Source organism: Chenopodium quinoa, unplaced genomic scaffold (genome assembly GCF_001683475.1).
Source record: "Chenopodium quinoa cultivar QQ74 unplaced genomic scaffold, ASM168347v1, whole genome shotgun sequence".
Taxonomy (NCBI): domain Eukaryota; kingdom Viridiplantae; phylum Streptophyta; class Magnoliopsida; order Caryophyllales; family Amaranthaceae; genus Chenopodium; species Chenopodium quinoa.
The window spans coordinates 11,205,358-11,231,520 of record NW_018743292.1 but is presented as its reverse complement, the minus strand read 5'-3'; the positions used below and the strand labels follow the sequence as shown (position 1 = coordinate 11,231,520).

Sequence of the window (26,163 nt, the reverse complement as noted above, 5' to 3'; positions counted from 1 at the left end):
TATTTGTTAAAAATATACTCATAGTCATATTGATATATTCTTTTTAAAACGATAAGGAGAACGACTCTGACCGTACTTTAATCCTTATTGTTTTTTTTAACCATTATTTACGGGTTAGACACTTAAAGTGTGAGGGAAAACCGGGAAAGGGTAAAGGATCCCCACCCTTTAAGTGTCTCTAGTGATAGTTGAACCCCTAACTTCAAGGTTGGAAGGTGTAATCTTTTCTACTAAACCAACCTTAGTTTGGTATATAGTCATATTGATATACTTAGCTCACATAGTTTCATGTACGAGTAAATGATATAACTGGTACCTGTTGTATGCAATTATATACGTGCAATAGCATATTAACACAACTTGATACAATCCGAACTGAAAAGTAACCAGATTCAAAGACAACTTGATACCACCTAAAGTCCTAAACCTAAAAGTTAGCCGAAAGGGTAAACGACCTAATATAACTTAGACCGAACTTGATTCAATTCAAACCTAAACTACATGATCTGAATGCTAGATTTACCCAACTTGACCCAATTTAAGTTCGACCTTACTTAAACTTGACTTTAAAATTCGAATTAACACCTCTATTTGCACCTATAGAATTGGAATTATTTATATTTTAAGATATCCGTATCTCAAATAATGTGAATAGTCAAACGTAACAAATAAACAGTGATAAGGAGAACATTTTTTTTTTTTGGTGTTTCATCCGGCTCACACTTTGGGCTAATCCGAATTCGGAAATCAGATATAGGTGGTTAGATTCCAATCCCCTCTCAATTGTTGTTGCGGGGGATCGAACGCACGGTCCTTCTTATCAAGTGCAGTTCCAATCACCAATAATCCACTACACCAACATCTAATTGGCAGATAAAGAGAACATTAAATAATTTGAACGTGTTGATTCAAATTTTAACACTCCTTACAAAGAACAAGAGATCAAAATATTTAATTCCTATATTTTTTTAAAAAAAATTCCTAAATAATATTATTCCTCAATAAATTTGATTATGAGTATAAGATTCATTAGAATCATTCCTATCTGATTAAAAGTACGAGTATAAAGAAGGTTAGTGGGAGAGAGAAATATGGAGTAAAAGGTATTGGTTCCAAATTAAGAAGTCATGTTGTAATTATTATTCCGTATGAAAGTGATGTAAAAAAAAAGTGTTGTAATTATTACGAAACAGATAAAGTAATACAGTGTATTAGGTACTTGATATTATAATAGGAAACCAAAAGATTGGTATGAACCAGAACCACTCATCTATGATCCACTTTAATACCATTAAATACACAATTAACCAAGGTAGACTAATCAACCCCCACTCTCTTTTATCTCTTGACACAGTATAACTTTAGGGTTATATGCAGAGTATAACATGACTTTAGGGTTATTATATAGACACATACATTCACTCATTCCCTACATATATATATATAGACATCACCATAACCTCACTCTCAGTCTCACTCATTCTGTAATATCTTTTTCTTGGTATTTTAGGGTTTCATTTCTTCCTACAAATAAACAAAAAACTTTTATTGTAAGATGATACAAAGCAAATCTTATTATGATAATAATCTCGCGTTCGTGTTCGTGTTGAAGTTAAGGCGGAGTTGGGTAAAAGTAGAGCTCCTTGAAGTCCAAAAGAAGGCCTAACTAGGGCATAATACTGCTGTTGATATATGGTTATCCATAGTCCTATCCATTTCTTTTAATTGATGATAGGCCTTTGGTTTTGCATATCTCAGGAGCTGTCATTTGCCCTTTTTCAGGTTTGGTCATTTTTTGGATTGAAGGGAGCTCTACATCCCCCTACTTTCTTTCTCTCTCTAAACTTGTCTTAATCTTTTTTTTTTTTTTATTTAAAAAAAAATCATTTTATTAGTAATTTATTTGGCATTTTTTGTGATTTTTTTTTTCTTAATTATTGTAGCAAAATATTGGGTGGTTTTGATACATGATTTTAATTCTTCAAAATTTCTCCTTCTTTTTCTAAACTTGTTTATTTTCCATAATATTTGTTACATTTTATAGTTTTTATTATGTGATCCCTTTTTTTTTTACAACTATTATATGATCCTTAAGTAAAGACATTTGGTGTTAAAATTTATGACTTTGACTAATTTGGGTTTTAGATCTAAACATTTGTTTTTCTTATATATCTATTACATAAGATAGGCCAATTCAAAATTATGTAATAGATCTACCTTTGTACACCTTGTATCTTATGAGATCATGTTTGAAGTTTTGTTTTTTGTCAGGATGAAGCTGTGTACCATGATTCCATGAGTTCAGGAATGAAAAATATTCTTTCCTTTTAGCTTTAATTGTAAGCTAATTCTTGTAATTATGAGATTCGTCTTAATTCTACTACTATGTAAAATTATACACGACAGGTATTTTGAATTGAATCCGGATTAGTCAGAGTTTAACATGTGTCCGAATTACAATTGGAAATAATATAAAGATATAAATTTTGTAATTTTTTTAGTTTGGAATGATGAAAAAATTTATCAGTATTGAGTCTTGAGCATGTAGCTAGATCTAAGAAATATAATAGTTCTGACATATTTACTTGTTATAGTTTATTTTTGTTAGATATTCTTGAAAAAAGTTGAAAGAACATAAATGGTTGAGCAGTTTATGGGTAACCCGTGTCTCTGTCTCTTTATCTTTCTCTTTCACTCTCGGTTATCAACAATTGGACAACTTTTATGACTTAACCATAGTTAGTTGAATCTGGTTGGGTTTAACTTTTTTTGTGAACGGTAGTTAAATATGGACAACTAAATTATTCATGGTAGATGAAATTTTGGAGGAAAAATTATGTTAGTTATGTAACGTAATTGAGCTAATGGTCAAAACGTAAATGAGGCAAGTAAAATGGAATAGAGAGAGTTGGTAAGATAATTCTTTAGTTGCCCATGAATTCTCATCAAGGCAATCAAAGAACGTTGAGAATATGTTTTGATTATTGTAAAATTTAAATGTTTCAATTATTCGGAGACTCAAGGAGTAGGATATAACGACTAAATGAGTCCGTTTATAATTTTTTAGAAACGGACTGAAGTGAAAAATGTTGAGATTAAATAGAAACAGACCATTATGTTATGGGCCAGGTTACAGCCTTTCTGGAATCCCAATTTGAATTAAGGTATTAAATGCTGGGCTTTTTAGGCGGGTCACAGACTAAAACAATTCAAAGCTTAGCCTGAAAATCAGCCCTGAAAGTTTTTGCACAAACATGCGAGTGATGAGAATCGATAAACTCTAACTGCCTTACTCTCAAATTGATTGTAAATTGTAAATTTAAATACATACAAGTAATTTGTTTATTTGATTGCAACATCAAGTGTAACCAACTTTTAAAAGTTACCCAAAAACCTTCAAAGCTATGCACAATACTTTTGTATAAATAAATGGCTTAATTCATAAACATTGATTTAAAAAAATATACTCTGTGCTAAAAACTTGCTTTACTAGCTTTTGTAAAACACTACTCCAAAAGTTATGTTTAAATGTTGTAAATAAATCGTAGTATTTGAAGATTTGAAATGAATAATACAATTTGTAGTGGATATTCAGGTTGTCCCATTATGGCATTATAATTGATTGTAGGGTCACAAGCTCACAAGGTACACTTTTGCTAATATTGTAAATTTGAAATTGAAACTAATTTCCTTTATTCCTTCTCCATGCAAGATTGCAAGATGATGAATTGTAGTCCAAATGAATGAAACAATTTTATAACGCAAAGGTCTTGTCTCTCCTCTTCAATATCAACTCAAAACTTTTTTTGAGATGTATTTTATCAATTTAATTTAAAAAAAAAAAAAAAAAAACAAAATCGTCTCGTTTGGATTATACATACATATTATAAAGTTCTTACAAACCTTATTGGTTTCGTAGAATGAATTTTTTCTATTTCGTAATAGATAAACCTATTCAACAAGTAGATACTCGTCCAGGTTTTTTTTAAAGATGAAACTAGTTTAGTTCGGAGAATTAATTTGAATCTATAGGTTCAAAATAACAAAAGAAGAGTTTCTTTTTCTTTTTCTTTTTTTTTTTTCATCTTCCACAATATGGGCCTTGGGCCACACACAAGGCCCGTTTGTTTCATGGATATTTGATTATTGTTCAAGCATAGTAACACCCAAATTAATAACTAAATTCAAATGGTAGAAAGAGACCATCAACGTCACTTTTAAATGCTGTGATGTATTGCAGTGAATTTGGTGATATGTGTTGCTTCAACTGATCTGTTCTTTAGTCTTTCACCTGTGCTGACAAATATAGTTGAAGATTTCATGGCTGAAATAATGTTATTTGGTCAATATACTCAATATATTGTTCAACTACCAAAAACTTCTTAAATGCTTGCTAGTTTGTCTTTCCAAGTAAACTGTATCTTCAACAAGAAATTAGCTAAAATATTTAAAATTACCTCGGATGTGTTGGAATGAAAGTCAACAAAATTAGATTAGCCGAGAAAATTAAAAATTTATATAAGTAAATAATATAAACTTTCACTCATATTACTCGATCTAATTGAGATTCTTTTGTATAAGCTAAACCAATCGCATAATACATTAGTTTTACGGTGCTCAATGTGACAACTTATTCCGAATTTGTAAAAGTTTTTTTTTCTCTAGACCAAGTGTTTACTAGAAAAATAGGAACTAGCTAATATACAATAGTGAATAAATTGCAATGGTTATTTTGTTTAATAGAAGAAGTACTCCCTCCATTTATTAAAACACTTTGATTTATACACTATTTACATTTTTTTTTACTTAATCTTTTGACTACTATAAAATGAATAATATTACAAGTATTATGTAATACATCATTAGATTAGTTACAATATCTATTTTTATAATTTAATTTAGAAATTTTAGAAAATAACACCACAAATTTTTCAAAAATTGGATTATAACACCATAAAATCTCAAACTTTTATTATAACACCACAAAAACTGAAAATTTGGATTTTACCACCACTTAACGGATTCTTGGATGGAATTCGTTAGTGGGACCCACTCTGGACACGTGTCAATAAGCGATTGGTTTAAAAAATATAAATTAAAATAAAAACAAAAATTTAAAAAAAAACGTAAACCTTAACCCAGCCACTAGCCCATCACCAGAGCCGTGACCCCACCGCCGGAAACCCTAGCTTTTGCCGGCAACCCTAGCTTACCGCCGACAACCCTAGCATACCGCCGGCACCAACCCACATCTCCACCCCCAACACCCTCTCCAGCGTGCCTAACCACCGAATCCAGCACCCAGACGCAACCCACACAACTCTACCTCATCGGCGACGATGAACCACCCTATTCCTACCCACGAATCCATCCGGCGAACCAACCCCAGCCCCGCACATAGACCCAAAAACCCTCCTCCCCCTCTCACTCTTACCCTCACCCCTTAACCCACCCAAATCCGTACCCAAAAACCGAAACCCAAACCAAATCGGGGCTAGGGCTTAGGTGTTTCAAGGTTGGGAGCGTTGCTGGTGGTCGACTATGACGGCTAGGCTGATTTTGACGGTTTACGAAGGGGCAGGGGGTGCCGACGGCGAGGGTTGGACTGTCGCCGGTGTGGGTTAGTGTTGCCGGCGGTGTGGGTGGTGGCTGGGTTAGGATTTTAGGGGTTTTCCTTTCTTTTTTTTTTTTTTTTTTAATTTTTCTATTTTTTTAACCAATATATTAGTGACACGTGTTTAGAGTGGGCCCCACTAACTGATTCCATCCAAGAATCCGTTAGGTGGTGGTATAATTCAATTTTTCGGTTTTTTTGTGGTATTATAATAAAAGTTTAAGATTTTGTGGCGTTATAATCCAATTTTGATAAATTTGTGGTGTTATTTTCTAAAAATAACCTTCAATTTATTTAAGGGATTGTTAAACGACGCCCTCATTTTATCCGGTAATGCCCGCATTTAAACATGAATGGACGAACATACCCTCGCCTGTATTCCACGTTTTTCTCATCCAAAGTGGTTTGTTAGCATGAGAGAATGTTAAAATATTGAGTTAGAGGGAAGAAAAATGAGGTATATATGCGAGGTTATGTTCGCCCATTCATATTTAAATGCGGGCGTTACCCGATAAAATGAGGGCGTCATTTTGCTTTTTACTTTATATTTTATAATTTTAACTAATAAACAATTACGGAGTAAAATATTAATAATCAATATTATAATGATACAAATTACGTAGTACATATTTTCTCTTTTCTTCCAACCAGTTAATGATAATAGACTTCATAGTCATATAGTTGTTCAAGTCTGTCCAAATAGAAGAACAGCTGAATGGCCCACTAATATAATCCACAGTAAGCAGTCAACAATTAGTTAATAAAGCAGTCCAACTTAGCTTTCAATTGCTTAGAATTTGTGATTTGCTAGTAAATCAGCTTAAGACCAAGCATATTAATAATTTATTAATATTGGTAGTTTGGTATTGGTCGATTGTAAGCTTATAATGTACTGATTAGTATAGCTTTGTTTGGCAAATGGCTATTGGCGGTTGATTGGTTTACTTGGCTTGTTTGATCAGATGGAATGTTTGACTTTTTATAATGGCTTTTGAAATTGGTTGTTTAAGCTGGTTGTTTAGAAAAGTGTTTGGTAAATTTAATTGTTGGCTATTTATTAGCTAATTTGTGGGCCAACAAGCCAAAAGCCAACAAAAAAAGCTACTCAAAGCAGCTTTTCATTTTGGCTTAAAAGCCAGCTTTTTCGCTGAATGAAAAGCCAATTAGGCAATTACCAAACACTTTTTTTGGCTGTTTGACCACATAAAAAAGCCAAAAGCTAACCAAAAAGTCATTTACCAAATATGGCCTATATCTTGTACTTGTATATATTAACACATACTCCCTACATCTCTATTTACTAATTTACTTACTTTATTTCTCGGTGTAAGAAAATGAGACTTACATATTAATCTCATAAGTTCTTTTTAAGTGCTTTAATTTGACTTTTGCATTATTTATATATGAATACATTAGTTTGGCTTTGGCCTGACAAATGTTGGCACCTGTAATACTCCGTATTTATATATATAAAAATTATTTATTTTATTTATTTTTATACATCAAAATGATTTATTTCATTTAAAAAGAAATTAATTATTTAAATATTATGTAATTGTATATAAAATAATATGAGTAATTAATTGAGGCAATAAAAGTGTTTTGAATTGAGTCATCTTTATTTAAATAGTTAGATCAACTTGTTGGGAAATTGAGGACACTTAAGAGCACTACAAGTTGGCCCCAAAGGAAGAAGTTAAAGGGAGTAGGATTTAGTAATGACAATCTTGTAATTATGAGTTTTTGTTTTAAAAGGGGAGTATAAATACTTCAAAACCCCAAGGTTTTTCACTCAAAAATCATAATTGTCATATTTTACAAAAATCCCAAAAGTTTTTCTTTATTTTCTCTCTCCTTTTTCTCTTTCTTTTTCCTTTCTTTTTCTCTCTCTTTCCATGCCTCTCTCTCTCCTCTTTTCTCTCCCACCGGCGCAACCACCGTCCACTGACGGCTAGCAGTAGCAGTCGGTTCTCTCTCCTCCTTCCCCCTCTTTTCGGTTTGGTACACAAAAAAAAAAAAAAAAAAAAAAAAAAAAAACTCTTTTCTCTTTCTAATTTAATTCTATTGTTTTGTATTTTTCAAAGCATGATTATGTCATTTTGATTGTGTTTTGGTATTAATTTTGGGTATTTGGTGTTGTTAAATTATTCATATAATTTTCAGATTTTAATTAAATCAAAAACCCTAATTTACAAACCCTAGAATTTGGGAATTTATTGTTTATGGTTAGAGTTTGATCCTAGGTTGTTGTTATTGTTTAATTAATGGTTAAAGCCCTCAAATTAATGCTGAAATTTATTTATGCACACTACTTTTTAATTATTGAGTTAGGGTTTGATTACCCATAAAAGGGAAAAAGGTTTTAATGATTTAATTATGATTTCTTAGTCTATTAGTAATGTTTTATATTAAATAAGTATGCTGTAATTTTATTTAAGTCATAAAAACTAAGTCTTTTTGAAAGGATTTGAAATACCCATTTAAAGAAAGGGTTTAATGGCTTTTATGTCATTAAATTGGGTTAATTAGCAAGGTTTAAAATGTATTATAGTTGCTGAAAATTTGTGAGAATAGTAGATTAATTACAGTTATGTATTCTTATTTGTAGGAAGCTTCGAGCTAGGTGATTTCTAGCGAGTGTGGTCGAGTTTAGGCATTATTCAAGGTATGTATGTACACAAGAATATTTGTGTATGCGTAGTATCATGCTAGGATTGTAAAGTATGATTTAAGTGATGAGCATGAATTGTTGTGCAGGTATGTGAATATGTTATTTGAGGCATGATACAAGTTAAATATGTATGAATTATGGAAGTATGTTTTATTTTCAATTATCAAGGAAGCATAAATTTAATAAGCAAAGCTTATGTATATTTAAAGGAGCTAAAATTAGAATTATTGAGCATGATTCATGAATTTATTTCTCACCCATTTCTTATTGGTGTTGAGTCAAGAAGTTAGTTTATTTATTTACTCACTCATGTAAGTTGAGTTTGAGTCAAGGAAGCTTAGTAGTGCATCTTATGCACCAAGGTAGTAATTGTGCAATTTTGTGCACAAATCTAGGCAAGAGGAACCCTAATTAAAATAAATAATATGTGCTCACTAATTAATTCAAGAATAAATTGGAGTATGTGTTGATGATTGTTATGTTGTATTCTTGATTGATTGGTTGGAGTCATCACAAGTTAAATTGGTAAATCACGTAAAGTGTAAGAAGATACGCACCAAAACTTTTGAAATGTATATACCTGGAGTATGAACATATGGGGGGAGTTATGGGGTTTTATATTTAACCATAGCTTCTACAAAGGTACAGGCGCTGTACTTTTTTTTATTATTAATGCGCTTGAATTCCGTCACAAGTGTGACATTGTAGGTGCCAATTGGGGTAGCTTTCTGATTGGAAGCTCAATATTTAAATGGGCTATTTTCAAGGAAGGAAACCCGTTCGATGCGTAATCCAAAATTATTATTAATAATTAATATTGCTAGTTATGAGTCAAAGGTAAGTTGACTTGTAATTGTATGGCGAGTATGTTTTAATTATTTTATTTTGATGCTAGGATATTCATGTTAGTGTGGTGCATATGTACTCAGCTTTTGCTGATTCGTACTTTTGTGTTTGTGTTTGGCTTTCCTTTGGATTGACCCAACTATGACCCATTTATATGGTGAGTAGAAGGTTGAAATAAAGAGAAAGTAACAGGTAGTTGAAGTATGAAGAGCATGAAGGGAAAGAGTGCAGAGAGTTACTTGTTATGTTTTTTAGTTTTGATATTTTTGAATTATTGGTTTGTTATGGACTAACGATGTTGTGTTTATTTTTAATTGGTTTTTAAGAAGAACCATGTTTGAATTGGTTCCAACTTGTGAATGTTTTATTCTACTTTTGTTTTGAGGTTGTGAACTCAAGTTTTATTTTGGAAGTTGGTTTTTATTTTTTTACTTCCGCTGTGTGACTTTGAAAATTTAGCCTTAGCCGTTATCACGGTGGTGGTAATATTTTGGTTATTTCCTAAAAAGGGTTTTATTTAGATTAGAATGAGTATTTTTAAAAGAAGGAAATTTTCAGGGTATTACAGCACCTAATGCATAAGATTAAATATAGTTTTCTTTTAGGTCTTAAACGTCATTCCTTTAGAAACTCATTAGCTAGCAAAGTAGTCGTGGGTGAATAGAGTTCTTTAGATTGGGTTTGCACTTTTCATTGTTAAGAAATTATGGTCGAAGCCATTGACTTTAGTTCGGTTGCAGCTACATTGCTTTCGTTTCGTTGAATTCCTGGGAACGCCGGAGAAAAAGAAGTAAAAGACGAATTGTTGCATGTTCGTTCGTATCACTTCGAAGATTTACTTGTATTTACAACAATATTTTTTCGAAAAAATGAACATAACAAAAAGTAACTGTGACTTAGTTAACATGAGAAAATTACCTCGATAAGTTTGACTTACCTTGTAAGTGCTTTCCAAAATCTCCCTGCCCAACATAAGAATATCTCTAAATCATCCATACAAGCATACATCATCTTCCAATAACTAGTGATGAAATTTGTCGTAAAAGACAAGCTATAATAATTACGGAGTAAATAAGTCTAGAGTGTAGATAATTCTGTATAGTAAATTTGTGATCATCAAGCTTATGTTAACCCAAATCCCTACCTTTTTAAAAATACGAGTAAACTCTTATAAATAGTGTTGAGACGATTATATCCTTAAAAAAATTTATTTATGTATTTACCCCTTTTAAAAGTATGACCACACTTTTATGAATAGTGTTGAGACGATTATGTCCCTAAAATGTTTATTTACATATTTGCCCTCATTAATGTCAATTGTTTTTTTTTTTGGGAACTCTTAAGAAATAGTGTGTGGACATTTATACCCCTAAAAATATGTGTTAAGTGGTGGATCCAAGATTTTCAATTAGGGGTAACATGTAGTCGTTTAAAAAAATTTTAAACCCAAAATAATATTGAATAATTGAAAAATCAGACTTCATAGGTGGTTATATATAAAAATTTCGCCAAAAAAGGTTAACAAAATAACATACTGAGTTACTGATGTAATGTAATGTGATGTTAATTGACTGAGAACTTATTCAAAAAAAAACTGTGAACGGGATATTAAATTTGTATTTTTTTTTTTTATAATTAATGCTAGTAGTTTTCAAATGTAGCTAATTACCATTACAGTTAACAAAATATTTCATACTCTTAAAATAATTAAAGTGTGAAAACGGAAAAAAAAAAAGACTTAGAAAGGAAAAAGTCAATGAAGAAAATGGAAATTGAGTGGGTCAAACCCCGATGTGCCACACAATACCCAAAACTTAACTAAAAGCCCATTTACCACTGCAGCAAGCATTGAGATTAGTTCTAATTAAGCAGTTTTGAAATTTTATGCCAAATTAGTTACTTCGTAGATCCGCCAATGTATGTGTTTACATATTCTCCCTTATAAAGCTATTAACAACTAAAATTATAACATAACGCCAAATCGAAAGAACTTCTCGTGTATAGCCAGCTATGCGCGCGTTAGCCGCCCTAATATAGAAATAAGTACAATTTATTACAATCATCTACTAAGTCACCAACCTATATAAAACAAAATAATGCTCAGTTTCCAGACATCATTGAATATCTAAATAAAAATCTAAAATATGACACTCTGATCTTCAACCTAATCATTATCATGATTGATAGTGCCATTAAATTGACGATCAAGCATGAAAGAAATCGTTGACATCATACAAGAAACGGCCAACTTTAGTCATCAATACGATATCAAGATGAATAATTCGTTACATGCATTAAATAATACTTGTACTTGTATGAAGTTTGGTTTCAGTGTTTGATTGCATATGAATGAACCAAACCCAATACAAATTTAAAGATTACGGTTTAGCTTATACGAAGTATAATAGAGATATTACTCGATAAAATTGGGGTCATTTAAGTTTAATTGTTCAATAAGAAGCAATAAGTCCTTGACAAAAATGTGATAATGATGACCATAGTTCACCAAAAGCAAATTTACACCAAAATATGTTTGTTTTACCATTACATTTTTCTAATCTAATATTTACGGGTTAAGTATTTGGGACTTTGAGAGTAGGGCCGGGGGAAATGAAGGTGAAGAAATCTCCACCCCAAACACTCTCACTTAGCGAAATTCAAACCCTATATTATTACTCTTATGTTGTTATACAATCTATTAACTATTAATAAAACAGAGTATGCTGACGTCATCACTGCTTACATGTTGCTCTCTTAATAAAAAAAATTCCCGTTTAAGTGCTAGGATGATGTCATCTTTTTTTTTTCTTTTTTTTTTTTGGAGAGCTATCATATTTAACATTTTTGAAATTTAAATATTAGAAGCTTATACATTACTACTAAAACCTATCACTTTATCCTAGGAAATTGAAATAATTTTGAATTATATACTAATAAATTGCCTTCTACATTGAAATATGTTTTAAGTGACGTTGAATTGGTTTTATATCATAATTTTGATGAAAATCTAAAATTTTAAAATTACTCATTTTTTTCGTACAAGGTGCATAATTCTTATATAGATTTTATATAAACCGTGCATCGCACGGGTTCTAACCTAGTTCTAATACAAAGTATAAGTAATAAAGGATGGGTTTCCATACTGTTGTAAATTTTATACTACTATACTGTTTGTTTGTTTTTTATTTTTTTCCTTTTGTTATGCAAATACTATATTGTGTTTGTGCTTGTACATCACCTTGCTTAACAAAGAAAATAAAATAATGATTTGAATTGAACAATAGTAATAAGGAGTGTGTTAGACTGTTAGTAGCAAATTATTGTCGAAAATGATCAATGCTTTATTCTTAGGTCTTGTTTAAAGCTTAATTTACATTTCACTTAGTAAAAAAAATCCATATAAATACTAGAAATTTAATGTGAGCAGCTTCAATCCCCCCCTCCCCCCCTCCTACTAACCTAACAAACACACAAAACAAAACAAAACAAAGCCCTATAATTATCATCTTAAAGGCATTAAAAAAAAATAGAAAAAGCATCCATTTATAATTGAATAATATTTCGCTTAACACATCAATTGACATTGACCATTGTACACCCGAGTGTACATGCAATGCATTTGAGAATGGAAGTGTGCTACAATCAATTGTGAGCGGCCAAATTTTGAGTTTGAGGTAGCAATTAGTCAATTCACACCAGTCATTACCATGCATTCATGACACATGACAAATTAAAATGAAGGATTTATACAATCGTAAAATCATAGCAATTAACCCAGCTTAAACATATCTGAAATTTTTATAGCTGTTCTCTAAGCGTTTTCTATCATTCTTATATCCTTTTTTAATCATATATAAAATAAATGAATTTTAGATGATACATAAAAAATAAAATAAATAAAAAAATAAAAAATAAAAAAAGATTTTACAAAGAATATTCCTTGGAATATTTTTTCATTGATCAACGCTATTACTTATTCCTTAATTAAATTATATAGCAATAATGGTTCAATATCCAAAATTCCTTATTGTTATGATTGTGTTTCAATAAATTTGATCATTTTTTTTTCTTTCGAAAAAAAAAAAAAAATGATCATTTTTTTTAACAGTCCATAAATATGTTACAAAAAATTACTTACTAGAAAAAGGGGATTCGAACCTTTGACTTATATTATACATAAGTATTAAATATACACTAAAAAATCGTATAAATTTAGAAAATCATAAAAATATAAATATTAATTACACTGATTTACGTGTATTTTTGTCATGAATTTCTAATTTTATACAATTTTCAAGAGTGTATTTAATGCTTATATATAGCCCTAAGAGCTACATATAGCATTACCCTTACAAGAATTACAACATAAGAAAATTAAGGGTTTAGTGCTTTAATGTTTGTTTTTGAGGCTGCTGCTTTTTTTTTTGGTTTTGTGTAGCTTGAGTGTTTTAAGCTGCGCTTGTCTGTTGACCATATTGTACGTACTTTAATTAAACTCTTTGGTATTATTATAACTTCTATTTCCCCCCCCCCCCAAAAAAAAAAAAAAAATTAAGAATTTGAGATTTTAAAAATAATGGTGAAGAAAGTTGACAAAGGGAAGAATTAATTAAGTAAATAAACTATGGGTTAAGTACATTATTTCATTTATAAATACTTTGAGACAGAAGAGTTGAGCTTTTGAGTTTTAATAATAAATCACACATTTCTTCCATTCTCATTATTAAAACCATGTCAATACTCGTTTATTAAAATAATGAACAAACGTGAACAAAAAAAAATGATTAAGCTCGCTAAATATATGTGTCAAACTCAAGCAACTTCATATGGACTTGTCACTTATGAATGTTTGTGAACTCATTTACATACATTTGATTTGTATATTGTTCTGTATAGCTCATTCAAAACTGGTTCAAACTTAAAACAAAATCTCTTGCAAATGTAGCACTTAAGTACCTTAGACTATCTAATACGGGCGAAAAAACTTTTACTCCGTATCAGATTGAATGGATGCATGCATAAGATCTTTTAAAAAATAGTTTGTACTCCGTATCATTTTATAAAGATAAGTCAAACTAAGATTTGTTTGTTCTAATTTTAACTTAATTTGAATAATAATTTTACATAATTTCAAATAAAATAAGTTCTGAAAATAATTTCATATTAAACAAGTTCAAAAAAATATTTTTAGATAAATAAGTTATCTAGGAAAAATAATTTCACATAAAATAATGAAAATTTTACAGTAGTCATTTGAAATATGACTACCATAATATTTTAATGATTATATAATTCATAATTGACATATTTTTTCCAATAATTAATTATATTACTTTATTAATGGTATTACATAGTATTATCAACATTTTTTTGTTTTATCAAATTTTTAGTTTCATTTATGTAATTTTTATTCTTATTTTAAGTTTCTCAAAAAAAAAAAATATTTTTATTAGATTAAAATTTTCAAAATTTATATTTACATTGTAGATATTATAAGACTAATTGTGGTCATTTTATAACGTGAAAAAATGAACAGATCATATTATATATCATTAAAATAATATGGTAGTCAAACCGCGGTAAAATCATCAATAAAATAAACTCAGATAAGTTAAAATAAGTTCGGCTAAAAAAAATAAGCACATATAAAATAAAATAAGTCATATAAAATAATTTCAGACAAAATTAGATGAACCAAACAGAGCCTTAAACTCAATAGGCAAACTAGCTCATTCACAAGCTAAACTTGAACAAGTCAAACACTTTATTATCTAATCAAACAATAATCTAAAAAAAATCATTAAAGATAGAGATAGTTCGAAAATATTATTTTTATCAAGTTTAAGTTAACCAAGACATTACTCAACTTGTTTTTATTGAGATAGGAATGTGTACGTTGATATGATATTTCATATGAGAATAAAAATATTATTGTGATGGTATGTTGTGTCATATCAACATATACATTCCTATCTCAATATGTTTGCACACCTGCATTCAAATCTTGATCCAAAAGAGATCTATCATTTAATTAGGATATGTCTTTTTATTTATTTTATTTTTTTTTGAAAGAAGTCCTAAAAGACGCTATATACGACATCTACAATTGACAATTAACGATAATAAAAACAGATCTAACAAATTTAAACAAGGATTAATCAGGAAAGGGCTAAAAATCCAAATACATAAATATAACAATTCGGCACATTCTCGATTTTTTGTCTTATACAACTTTTTAAGTGGATCCGTCGCCGCTTCATAATTTTGTGAAAAAATAAATTCTTGTGCTGATTTTGTACCCTAAATCCGAGCAATAATCAATCGTAGCCCCACACAACTGGAGACCAAATTAAACGCAAATAACATCTTGTCTTTCGAAGGAGTTCGAAAAACAAGATCGAAAAAACCTTGTCTTTCGAAAAAGATAAACCCTTTCTTTCAAGAGAGACATTATTATAACCTAAGAAACAAGAAAAAAAAAATTAAAGGAAACAAAGATTGGGGCTTTCCACCAATGAAATCCGATGGAAGCCCCTTTGAAATTAACAATAAAGGCTAGAGTTTAGAAGAGAGAAGAGAGAGAGAGGAGGCTAGGGTTTTTTTTATAGACTCTATGTCTTTTAAAATTTTCATCTATATATATTTAGATAAAATAAGTTCAGGTTGAAAAAATAGGTTAATGTAAGTTGAAAAATGTTACTCCATACCTCCTAATTCGTTGAAGATGATGACCAATTGACCAATCTTGCATCAGTTGCATGACTTGCCTGCCTGACAACAAAAGTCCAAAGCAAATATTTGTAGAATACTTTGTGAGGATGACATGGTATATTGGTAATTTGGTATGGGTCTATATAAACGACTAAAACTTCATAAACTAGTTTTTCATATTTCTATAATAGACAAAGTGGGGGTGAAGGGAAGTTGGAATTTGAAAGTGACAAAACAGGAGTCAAATCCCATTCAAGGCTTCAACTTCAATTTTAGGGTGTGTTCTTCCCATTTTACTTAGAGTTGTTACTTAATAAGTTAATATAAGTTAAAATATGTTTAGACAAATTTACTTATTCAATCAAAATTATTTAATAAGATTGTAATTTTGTTTTTTTTCGGAAGATCAAGATGATATCTACAACCCATAATGGCTAGAATGTTAGTCATCAAGAAACTATCAAATCAGTTTTTTTATAATAGTAGCTTAGAACTTCATTCTTTTATTCACTTGAAATAAAGTGTTTTAGTATGATTTTCATTACTTTTGGTCTGAATTTCTTAGTGTGATCTATCTAATGTGTTATTATAAACTATTAGCCATATTTTTACTCAAATGTATCAGAAAAACGTTATCTTGTGGTGCCTTGTTAGATTCAATTAATGTCTACTTTTCAAATATTGGTATGTAACTTGCAAGGTTTATATTACTCCGTAATACACAATTAAATATATTATAAATAAGAATTACATGTTTTTGTTTGATTTGAGTTGAATAATGTGATTTGGTTAGATTTTGACAAAAAAAGTAACATGTTTCTTAAATAAGTTGAAAAGAGCATGTTCTTACACTAATGAGAATGAAGGATTAAATGTTTACAAATAATTGAATCGAGTGAATTTGATTTACCGTGAGTTTACTCACCCAAAGACTAATATACATGACAAATGACTTATATGAATAAAAAAAACTTATAGAAAATGTCCAAAAATTTGTATCTAAATTTTAAAGATTGAGATGTTAAAAAACTTGTATGATATGAAAGTAATTTATGTTAGTCTCTTCGTGAATTCAGATGTCTAGTTATTAGAGGTTAGCTGATTACTAAGAGTTGGTTGCATTAACTGACTTAATTAGCTGATTGCATTAGATGCTTTGATTAGGTAATTTTATTAAGTGTGTTAAAAAATGTCTGATAAAAATTATTTGATCACCTGTATAGTTGTATCTATTTTGTTACTGAAACATGTAAAATGAAAATAAATACTATATTGAGGTTATAAATTGGGCTAAAATTTCTTTAGTACAAATTTGTCATTTAAGTAATACATTTTACAATACAACTAGCTAACATTAAAAATAAAACCTCATTTTCCCAATTTTATAGAACTTAGAAATTTGAATGAATACATGCAACAAACTCATCAAATCAACTCTTTATCAAGCAATCAAAATAATGGATTTACAGAGTCAAGCCTATCAATCGATTAACATATCATCAAAACTCTCTCTAACAAACAAGACTATCTTAATGCATATACAGATATACTAGACAATAGTCACGATACCAGCCTCAAACCTTTACCACCAAGAGTCGATGTAGTATACTTCCTTCGTTCTTTTTTTTATTGCATTATAGGGGTTTTGGAGGCAAAATTTGGTAATGGAAAAAAGTAATAGAGGGAAACGTATAAATACAAAATTGTCCATGTAATGTAAAGATAAAATAAAAAGTAAGTGTGAAAAAGTAAAAGAATATTGGGTATTTGTAGTATGAACATAGATATTTTTTGTCCTAAAATAGAAGTGATATAATATTTGTGAAACTTGCCTAAAAAATAAGTGATGCGATATTAAAAGAACGAAGGAAAGTAATAATTTTACCATCCCATAAAATTGTCCACAATTGAAGAGAAGAAGATTTGGGATTGGTAAAAAGGAGCAACCAAACCATTAGCCAAAAGGCTACCCCACAAGCTGTGAGATCATTCAAGTGTGGGCTACTACAACCACTGTGTTCAACCCAGGAGGAGAGAGAAACAAAGCAAAGCAAAGCAAAAGCGAAAATCAAAAAAGGCGAGAGAAAAGAAATTTGTTTTTGACTTAGCTGCTGTTCGAAAAACTAACAACAACCCATTTCATCCTTCAACAACCCCAACAATCCCATCAATTTTCTCCGGCAAATCTTCTTCTCCGGCGCCGGAAAACCCCTTCAATTCCGCCGCTTTCGGAGAAAAGTTAGGGAGAATTTGAATAAAGAAAAACAGCTCCTTATCAGTCTTTGACAACCCCTTTTGCTAGTTGTACAGAGGGGCCCATTGTTTTGTATCAATCAAACAAAATCTCCGAGAAAAATGGTCAATTAATTTGTCTCTTTACTGCCCAATTTTTGCTAAAGTAAGTCATTTTTTTCTTGATTATTTGATAAATCCATGTTTTTGTATGTTGGTTTTGATTGTATGTTAGTGGGGTTTAATGATTTGGCATTGTATGGTTGTTTCAGTTGTTGATTTTTGAAGATTTTAGGGGATTAGGGTTTCTGGGTAGTGATTAATTAGGGGTTACTTGGAGTAGATCGTTGGATTATGGTGAGATATGAGGGTTTTTAGGGTTAATAGAAGATGGGTTGTGTTTTTGGGAAAGAGATAGCAGCACCTGAGGGGAGGGAGAGAGGTGGGAGGAGAGAGAAAGAGAATTTGGGGGTTGAATCTGGTAGGAAGGTTGATTTGCCTGTTGCAGATGTTGTGTCTGGTTGGGAAGTAGGGAAAGAGGGGGAAAATGGGGGTGTTGAGTTGAATGATGGTGGAAGGAAGGAGGAAGAGAAGAAGGGGGAAGAGGATGGGGAAGGGAAAGGTAGAAGTCAGAAGCCGAGGGGCGAGAGGCGGCGATCAAAGCCGAATCCTAGGTTGAGTAATCCTCCTAAGAATGTACATGGTGAGCAGGTGGCTGCTGGATGGCCTTCTTGGCTTTCCGCCGTTGCTGGTGAAGCTATTGATGGGTGGGTTCCGAGGCGAGCTGATACTTTCGAAAAGATTGATAAGGTGAGGGTGTTATCTGTTACGCTTCACTTTTGTTTGCTGGTTGGAGTTTGGCTTGAACCTTTTGTAATTTGTCGAAGTTGTTTGTGATTGCTGCTTATTGTGTTTTCTTTGTTGATATAGATTGGGCAAGGAACATATAGTAATGTATATAAAGCCAGAGATTCGTTAACCGGGAAGATAGTTGCACTTAAGAAGGTCCGGTTTGATAATTTGGAGCCCGAGAGTGTTAAGTTCATGGCTAGAGAGATTTTGATCTTACGCAGATTAGACCATCCCAATGTTGTGAAACTTGAAGGGTTGGTTACTTCAAGGATGTCCTGTAGTTTGTATTTGGTGTTTGAGTACATGGAGCATGATCTAGCTGGACTTGCTGCCAGTCCAGATATTAAGTTTACGGAGCCACAGGTTTGTGACGATCCATCTTTGTACATAAGTATGCTATTCATCTGGTGTAAAACCTGCTGAGCTTGTTGTTTCATTCCAGCTCTTTGTTTAGTAATTAGCAGTATTCATAATTGCAGGTAAAATGTTATATGCACCAGCTGATTTCTGGACTAGAGCACTGTCATAATCGCGGTGTTCTTCACCGTGATATCAAGGGATCAAATCTTCTGCTTGACAATGGAGGAATACTTAAGATAGCTGATTTTGGATTGGCTACCTTTTTTGATCCAAACAAGAAGCATCCTATGACCAGTCGTGTTGTCACTCTATGGTACCGAGCCCCAGAACTCCTTCTTGGGGCTACTGATTATAGTGTTGGCATTGATTTGTGGAGTGCTGGCTGCATTTTGGCCGAGTTATTGGCTGGGAGGCCTATCATGCCTGGTCGCACTGAGGTACTAATCTGATTTTCTAGTCTGTTAACTTCACTGACCTATACTAAGAACTTTGAATTGACACACCGACTTCGTATATTTCTCGTGCACATATGTCTATAGAAGATCATACAAGTCAGTCCTTTTTATCTTGTTTTAATCCTGGTCAGCGTTGCTGACAATTATGTTCACCTGTACTCACTTCAGTATTTAGTGTAACTTAGTAACTTGTTGACTATTGTTTTCATGTATTATGGAGCTCTTTTCGTTTTAATAATTGAATCGTGTTGTCATGGTACTTCAGCTATGATGTGAACCACGTTTGTATTGTTCATTTTTTTTTTTTTTTTTGGCAAACTGTTGTTGGGCCTGGTCTGTTATCTACTGCTACGCATATCTGTTAATCTTCTTTGCTTTCTTAGGTGGAGCAATTACATAAGATATACAAGTTATGTGGTTCACCTTCTGATGAATACTGGAAAAAATCAAAGTTGCCAAATGCAACAATATTCAAGCCACGAGAGCCGTACAAAAGATGTATAAGAGAGACCTTTAGAGATTTCCCGCCCTCAGCATTGTCGTTAATTGATACGCTTCTTGCAATTGATCCAGCCGAACGCAAAACTGCCACAGATGCTTTAAATAGTGATGTAAGTTTGTCACTGTCTTACGTAGCAAAGTTTACTTCCAATTTCTGTAGCACTGCCTTAGGTGGAGTGGAAATTTATATTGTTTTTTATTCTTTGCGGATGTTAAATTGCAAAGTTTTGAATGGATGGATACCCATCTTAGGAAAAAATAGATTACAAAGGCATGATTACACGACTCATATTTCCTAGTTCCCCCCTTCTTTCACTTTGAGTGTTGTTTTCTTTTGGTGTATGCCTTATTGTGAAGTGAGCTGTCTTATTTTACTATTCATATTGCAATTGGCTGTTGTCTTTGGTGTCACATATTATCTCTATGTTCTGCACTTACTGGAAAATAAGTAGTTTTTCACAAAGTATGACTGAATCTTGAACACCTTGGTATTGTATCTTGGTTGTATCACCATTCACCGAATTGCAAAGGTTTTTGAACTTACTGCGACCGATACTTTAGGCTGCAAAAGCTGCTGGTTCTGTGACCATTTCAGTGGTTGCATCTGAAATTTGAATCATGTTAAACTCTTCCTTTTCTGGTATGTTGTGTGCTCAGATAACCTTTGTTTTATTACTCTGAAAGAATATAAATGTTACCTTGAAACCTTTTGTATGTGAATCTTCTTAGTTCTTACTACTTCCCCTGCCCCTAAATAGTGGTCTAGATTTTATTTGGGGTCGTTTTAAAGGAATTAAGCTAATATACAGTGTCTATCCTTCAATTTTATATTTTTTACATCTCAACCCTACCAATGTAGTCTATGTATAAAATTCTTACCTGTGACTATGGGGCACTATGGGCAAGCCTAGATTATTACAAACCCGTCTTAGAAAGTGGCCTATTCTTTTGGAATAGAGAGAGTGCAATTTCATAGTATGAGAGTCTTCAAGGCATAAACTCTTCTTAATTTCCTTCATTTTAATTTCTCTTGGTCTAATCTTCCTTTCTTATGGCTTATTATAATCTCTTTTGAAACATGATTTCTTATATATGTGAAATTAGTTTGATGTATGTCAACCAATGGGAGCATCTTTTAAATTTATTATTCTACAATCTACATGAGCTAATTTAAGCTTTGAGTTGATCGTCTCCTTTTCCTGTGCCCTTAGGTTTTCTTTTTCTAATTTTCTTAACTTTTGATTGCTTTTATGCTTATTTATTTCTTGATAGTTGGACTGCTGGGTTCAGTCTCATAAGATTATACTTTTCTTGTGTATTCTTTCAATATGTTATTTTCGCCCTTTTATATTATAAATTTAACTTCATGCTTTTGTTGTCCGATTATTTGCACATGCTGGTTTATAGTTGAGCATAAGATCCTTTCATTTCCTTGTGTTAAGGTGATGTTTGATTTGCCTGTGTCCATCATCATTAATTTTTTATTGCTGACATCATCCATGTGAAAGTTTGTTTATCATTTATGAAACATCTTATGCTAGCTTTCTCGATTGAAAATTTCTATGTGTTGGGAACTAAAGCATTGAAGCTCCACATTTTCTTAAAAATATGTACAACCATTGTTGATTGTTGGAAGGTTTTTTTTTATGGTGTTAAACTACTGAACACATGGTTTGTTTTCTTTGAATTGATGTTGGTTCTTCTTATTTGTTCTCTGCAGTTCTTCAGTACTGAACCTCTTGCTTGTGATCCATCAACGCTTCCAAAATATCCACCAACCAAGGAGATGGATGCCAAACGGCGTGATGACGAAGCGCGAAGGTAAGTAGTTTGTGTGGTTTATAATTTTTATGATTGGCCCGAATGTCTGAAGAATTTTGCATGGCAATCTTTGTACCTTTTCTTTTCACATTTTTATTGGAAAGAGTGGTCATAAATTCTTCTGTTAAGAAGTTTTTTTTTTTTTTTTTTTTTTTTTTTTTTTTTTTTTTTTTTTTTTCTTTAAAGTTTCTGGAAAAGGGGTTTATTTTATTTTTTCTTGGCCATTTGCAAAATTATCATAGACTACTTTCCCCACTTAAAAAGTTACATTAGTTTTACTACTTCTAGCTCTACTCATGTTATTTCTGGCACCAAATGGGTATAGCTTATGAAATGTTGGGTCATCAGATGATCAGATAGATTCCTGTCCATGAATACTACTACATCAAGTGTGTTTTGTGAATTCATTCAGATATTATAACTCAACCTTTATTGTTAACTTCAATCCTTAATTTCTTGGGCATTAGTGCATATGCTTGTGTATAAACCGTCTATCCTATTTTTTCTCATTTCACAAGATCTTTTTCTTGTAACCACAATACCACATCATTATTTCACTGCCCTAAGACTCATAATTCCCACTGATATGTTTTAGGAAAGGATAATGTTTTCTTTAGAGTGACTGGACATCAAGCTCCACAATGAACATTTATTTGAAGTGGAATCACTTGCTTTTCACTCCCTTCCCCCTATTGATTATTTATTTTAGAGAGGCATGAATTTGTTAATTTAGGGTTCATGGTAAACCTTGATCTATGGGGGTTAGCTGTTTACATTTGATTATTTGAGGGAAGAGTTCATGTGAATGGGAATATTGACATAGAACAGTAAAAATTTACTCTAGATTTTCTTGGTGATTTGATAAATTCTGACCTTAGCTAAGGCATTATTGGATCATGAGGTAGGGCAGCTAAGATCGTGAGTCTCTTGGTAGGGTATTGGGAGGAGTTTGGATACATGGCTTACTTTGAATGATAGAGAGAGGATGTATCATGGCGACCTTGCAGAATTTATTCATCTAATGCTTGCAAAATTCTGCTTGCACAAATATGCATCCATTATTGCAATTTAACAAATGCTATGCCTAGAATCAAGGTAGGAGTATATATTGTGTTTTGTGCTTGTGTCCTGTAAATCTTTTTATATATCCTTTCCAGTGTCTTCCAGCTAGCCATCAATTCACCTTATACTGCTTTTCATTTTAAATTGTAGCCTAGAATCTCTCTTTTATAATTTGAGTTTAATGATGCTTTACCTTTCTGTGTGTAGGCTAAGAGCTGCCAGTAAAGCGCAAGGAGATGCAACAAAGAAAAGTCGAACACGTGATCGTCAACGGGCTATGCCAGCCCCTGAAGCTAATGCAGAGCTTCAGGCCAATCTTGATGTATGTTATGTTGCTTTTTCTGTCATCTTATATCATAACCCCTGTGTTCTATCTAAGATTTTCACATTTGGGTTGGGCATGAATATATATAAGGGCATGCTTGGATTGGGGGAGATGTATTACTAGGGTAATTAAGTCAAACTAAGCAAAATGAAAGTGAATATAGGGAAGGAGGAGATAGTGATGAGGTGAAGAAAGAAGAACTATTACCCTCATTTTGGGGTTAATAGTTACATTAGGGGGAGGGTGGGTAACTATTACTCTCATTTAAGGGTTCCATCTCTATCTTTTTCTCATGGCACTACTACCTTATTTCATTTGTAAATACCTTATCTCCTACAACACCTCTAATTACTTATGTTTTTTCAAGTTTGATTTTTATTACCCCCTTAATATATTACCTCCAATCTAAGCAAGGCCTAAATGTTTAAAGCACAGTAAAGGCAGTTAAAGAAGTATTGGGAACGAGAAAAGAAGATTGATGGAGTAAAGATAGGGAAAAGTAATAATTAAATTGTTTACTAAACTTAAAAAGGAAGTGTGAATTGTGAAGTTTTGTTTTGGGACATCCCAAAATGGCTAGCTTAAAAATTCATATCGGATGGAAGGTGTATATGAACATTCTGCCAAAGGAATGCCATCCTGCCAGATCCCATTTCGACTCCACACCATCTCACTCTTCTTTTATGAATTCTAAAATTGGTGGATTGGGTGTCCACTCTAGTGTGGAACAGACCTAGGTCTACACAAATAGCCAAATTTATGTAAGGAAATGTTCGTGGTTTCCGTGAAATGGTTGGACTATACAGTGAAAAATTTAGCTTGCAGATTATTGCAGGACTAGTAAAATCAGATGGAAGGAAACAGAATTGAGTAGAGTTCAGAACTCTTTGTTATAATGACCTTTCTGGCATCCACATGCAGCTCAAAAAATATTTTCGGCTGTTATAATTTTGGACTGAGAAATTTGTTTAGTTGATAATAGGCTAATAGCTCTGTATTCTGGATTTAAGTAAGAAAACAGGCAAAGTTGCTCTTTTAGCTCAATTGTAAATGGATGATGACACCCTGTGGAAATTTATAAGTTTACTTTATTAAATTAAAAAAAAGGTATAATGGCTTTGCATTTGCAATCTTAAACTTGTTACATGGGCGCTGATACCTTTTACATAATATCTCCTTTTTTAAATATGTAGTAATTTTTTTTTAATCATTGCAACATGTAAGAGATGAACAAATTTTATGAGGAACTCATGTTAGAGGAGAGAGAGAGATATATAAAGAGAGACCCATGTGATAAGGAGAGAGAGAGAGAGAGAGAGAGACTCCATAGCCAAATTTAGTAATGTTGCAGTTAATATGCAACTCTTTCTTATGGTCTGCAACTTCTAACAAGGGAAGTGTTGTTAAAAAAAACACTGGGGAAGCATCATGCCCTTCTGTCCAATTAGTATCAAAGTTATGTCAAGATTTTTTTGAAAGGAAACTAATGTGAAGTTTTAAGTTAAGATATTACGTAGTAATGTTTATGGTTTGCGTAGAAGTAAAAGAAAAAGGATTTGAAACTGCTGTGGTTCTTTCAACTGATAAAATTTCTGTTTTAAATTGTTCTTTCTACTATTATTGTTTTTAAATGTATTTATGTCTTGAAGCAGAGGCGGCGCATAATTACGCATGCAAATGCAAAGAGTAAGAGTGAGAAGTTCCCTCCACCACACCAGGATGGAGGGCTCGGATACCCCTTGGGTGCTTCGCAGCACATTGATCCTGCAAACATCCCAGCTGATATTCCTTACAGTTCCACATCATTTACATACTCTAAAGGGGCAGGGCAACATTGGTCCGGTCCATTGGTGGACCCTGCTTCTGCTGGGGGCCCAAGGCGAAAGAAAAAGAATGTTGTTGAGGGTAATGAACCCAAGTCAACAGGCCGAAGAGATATCAGTAGTTCTCGAGCTCGAGGAAAATGAGTCCAGGATAGTGAGAACACATTCAGCCCTAGTTCTTGAAGCTTGAAACTGGACCCTTTATTCTGAGGTTTTTCAGTGGCCAAGCTTTTTTAAGGTGCAAACATATATGTTCATCATGAGAAGGCTGGTGAAGTGTATTTAGAGGTATAATTGATTTTTATTTCTTTTTTTGAAGTTTTTTTGTTAAAAGAAAAAAAAAAAAACTTCCCCAATGTTAAAAGAAATTTTCCGTGTACTATGTGCTGGAATGCGGGGAAGTTCCCTCCTCATGTGTAATTTTACCCTCCTTTTATTATAGAGAGATCTCTATTCTTTGAGAACTGATGTGCGTTGATTGTTTTGGATATTACAGTACAATTTTTGCCACCCTCTGTCAGCCATGTTATTTTTCCAAGTTTCTTATTATCGGGTTTCTTGTTCCTCTTGTAGCTAAGGCGAAATTGTATAAATGACTGAATTATACATGGACTACTCTTTAATCTCTATGGCGACAGCGACTATATCTCCAGACATGTATATTGAGAATTTGTAGGGGTTTGCATTGTACGTGGCTTAATCATATAAGTAACTGAATAACTCACATTTGTAACATACCAAAATAAAATGTGTTTGCTCGTGTTGGTTGACATTTGCCAAACTCTAGTTGAGCACTTGAGTAATGCATGCACGTTGATGTTGCAACAATAAAATTATTTTTGTGTGCTTGTGAAATAGCGTTGAGAAGAGTACATTTTAAATCTGTGTTT

General features: G+C 32.1%; 1 protein-coding gene across 2 annotated transcripts; it reads left to right on the top strand.

Moving 5' to 3' along the window:
- Positions 1-17,824: 17,824 nt before the first annotated feature.
- Positions 17,825-25,783, top strand: LOC110737018 (probable serine/threonine-protein kinase At1g54610). 2 transcript variants are annotated; one of them, XM_021917364.1, is made up of 8 exons: positions 17,825-18,240; positions 18,347-18,884; positions 19,005-19,289; positions 19,406-19,723; positions 20,125-20,352; positions 21,963-22,063; positions 23,333-23,447; positions 25,100-25,783. In XM_021917364.1, the coding sequence occupies exons 2-8, from the start codon at positions 18,465-18,467 to the stop codon at positions 25,415-25,417; spliced, it is 1,785 nt and encodes a 594-aa protein (XP_021773056.1). In that variant the 5' UTR covers positions 17,825-18,240; positions 18,347-18,464; the 3' UTR covers positions 25,418-25,783. The 2 variants fall into 2 exon arrangements, with proteins under 2 accessions (XP_021773056.1, XP_021773057.1); XM_021917365.1 differs by having other exon boundaries at positions 17,837-18,240; positions 25,103-25,783.
- Positions 25,784-26,163: the final 380 nt, after the last annotated feature.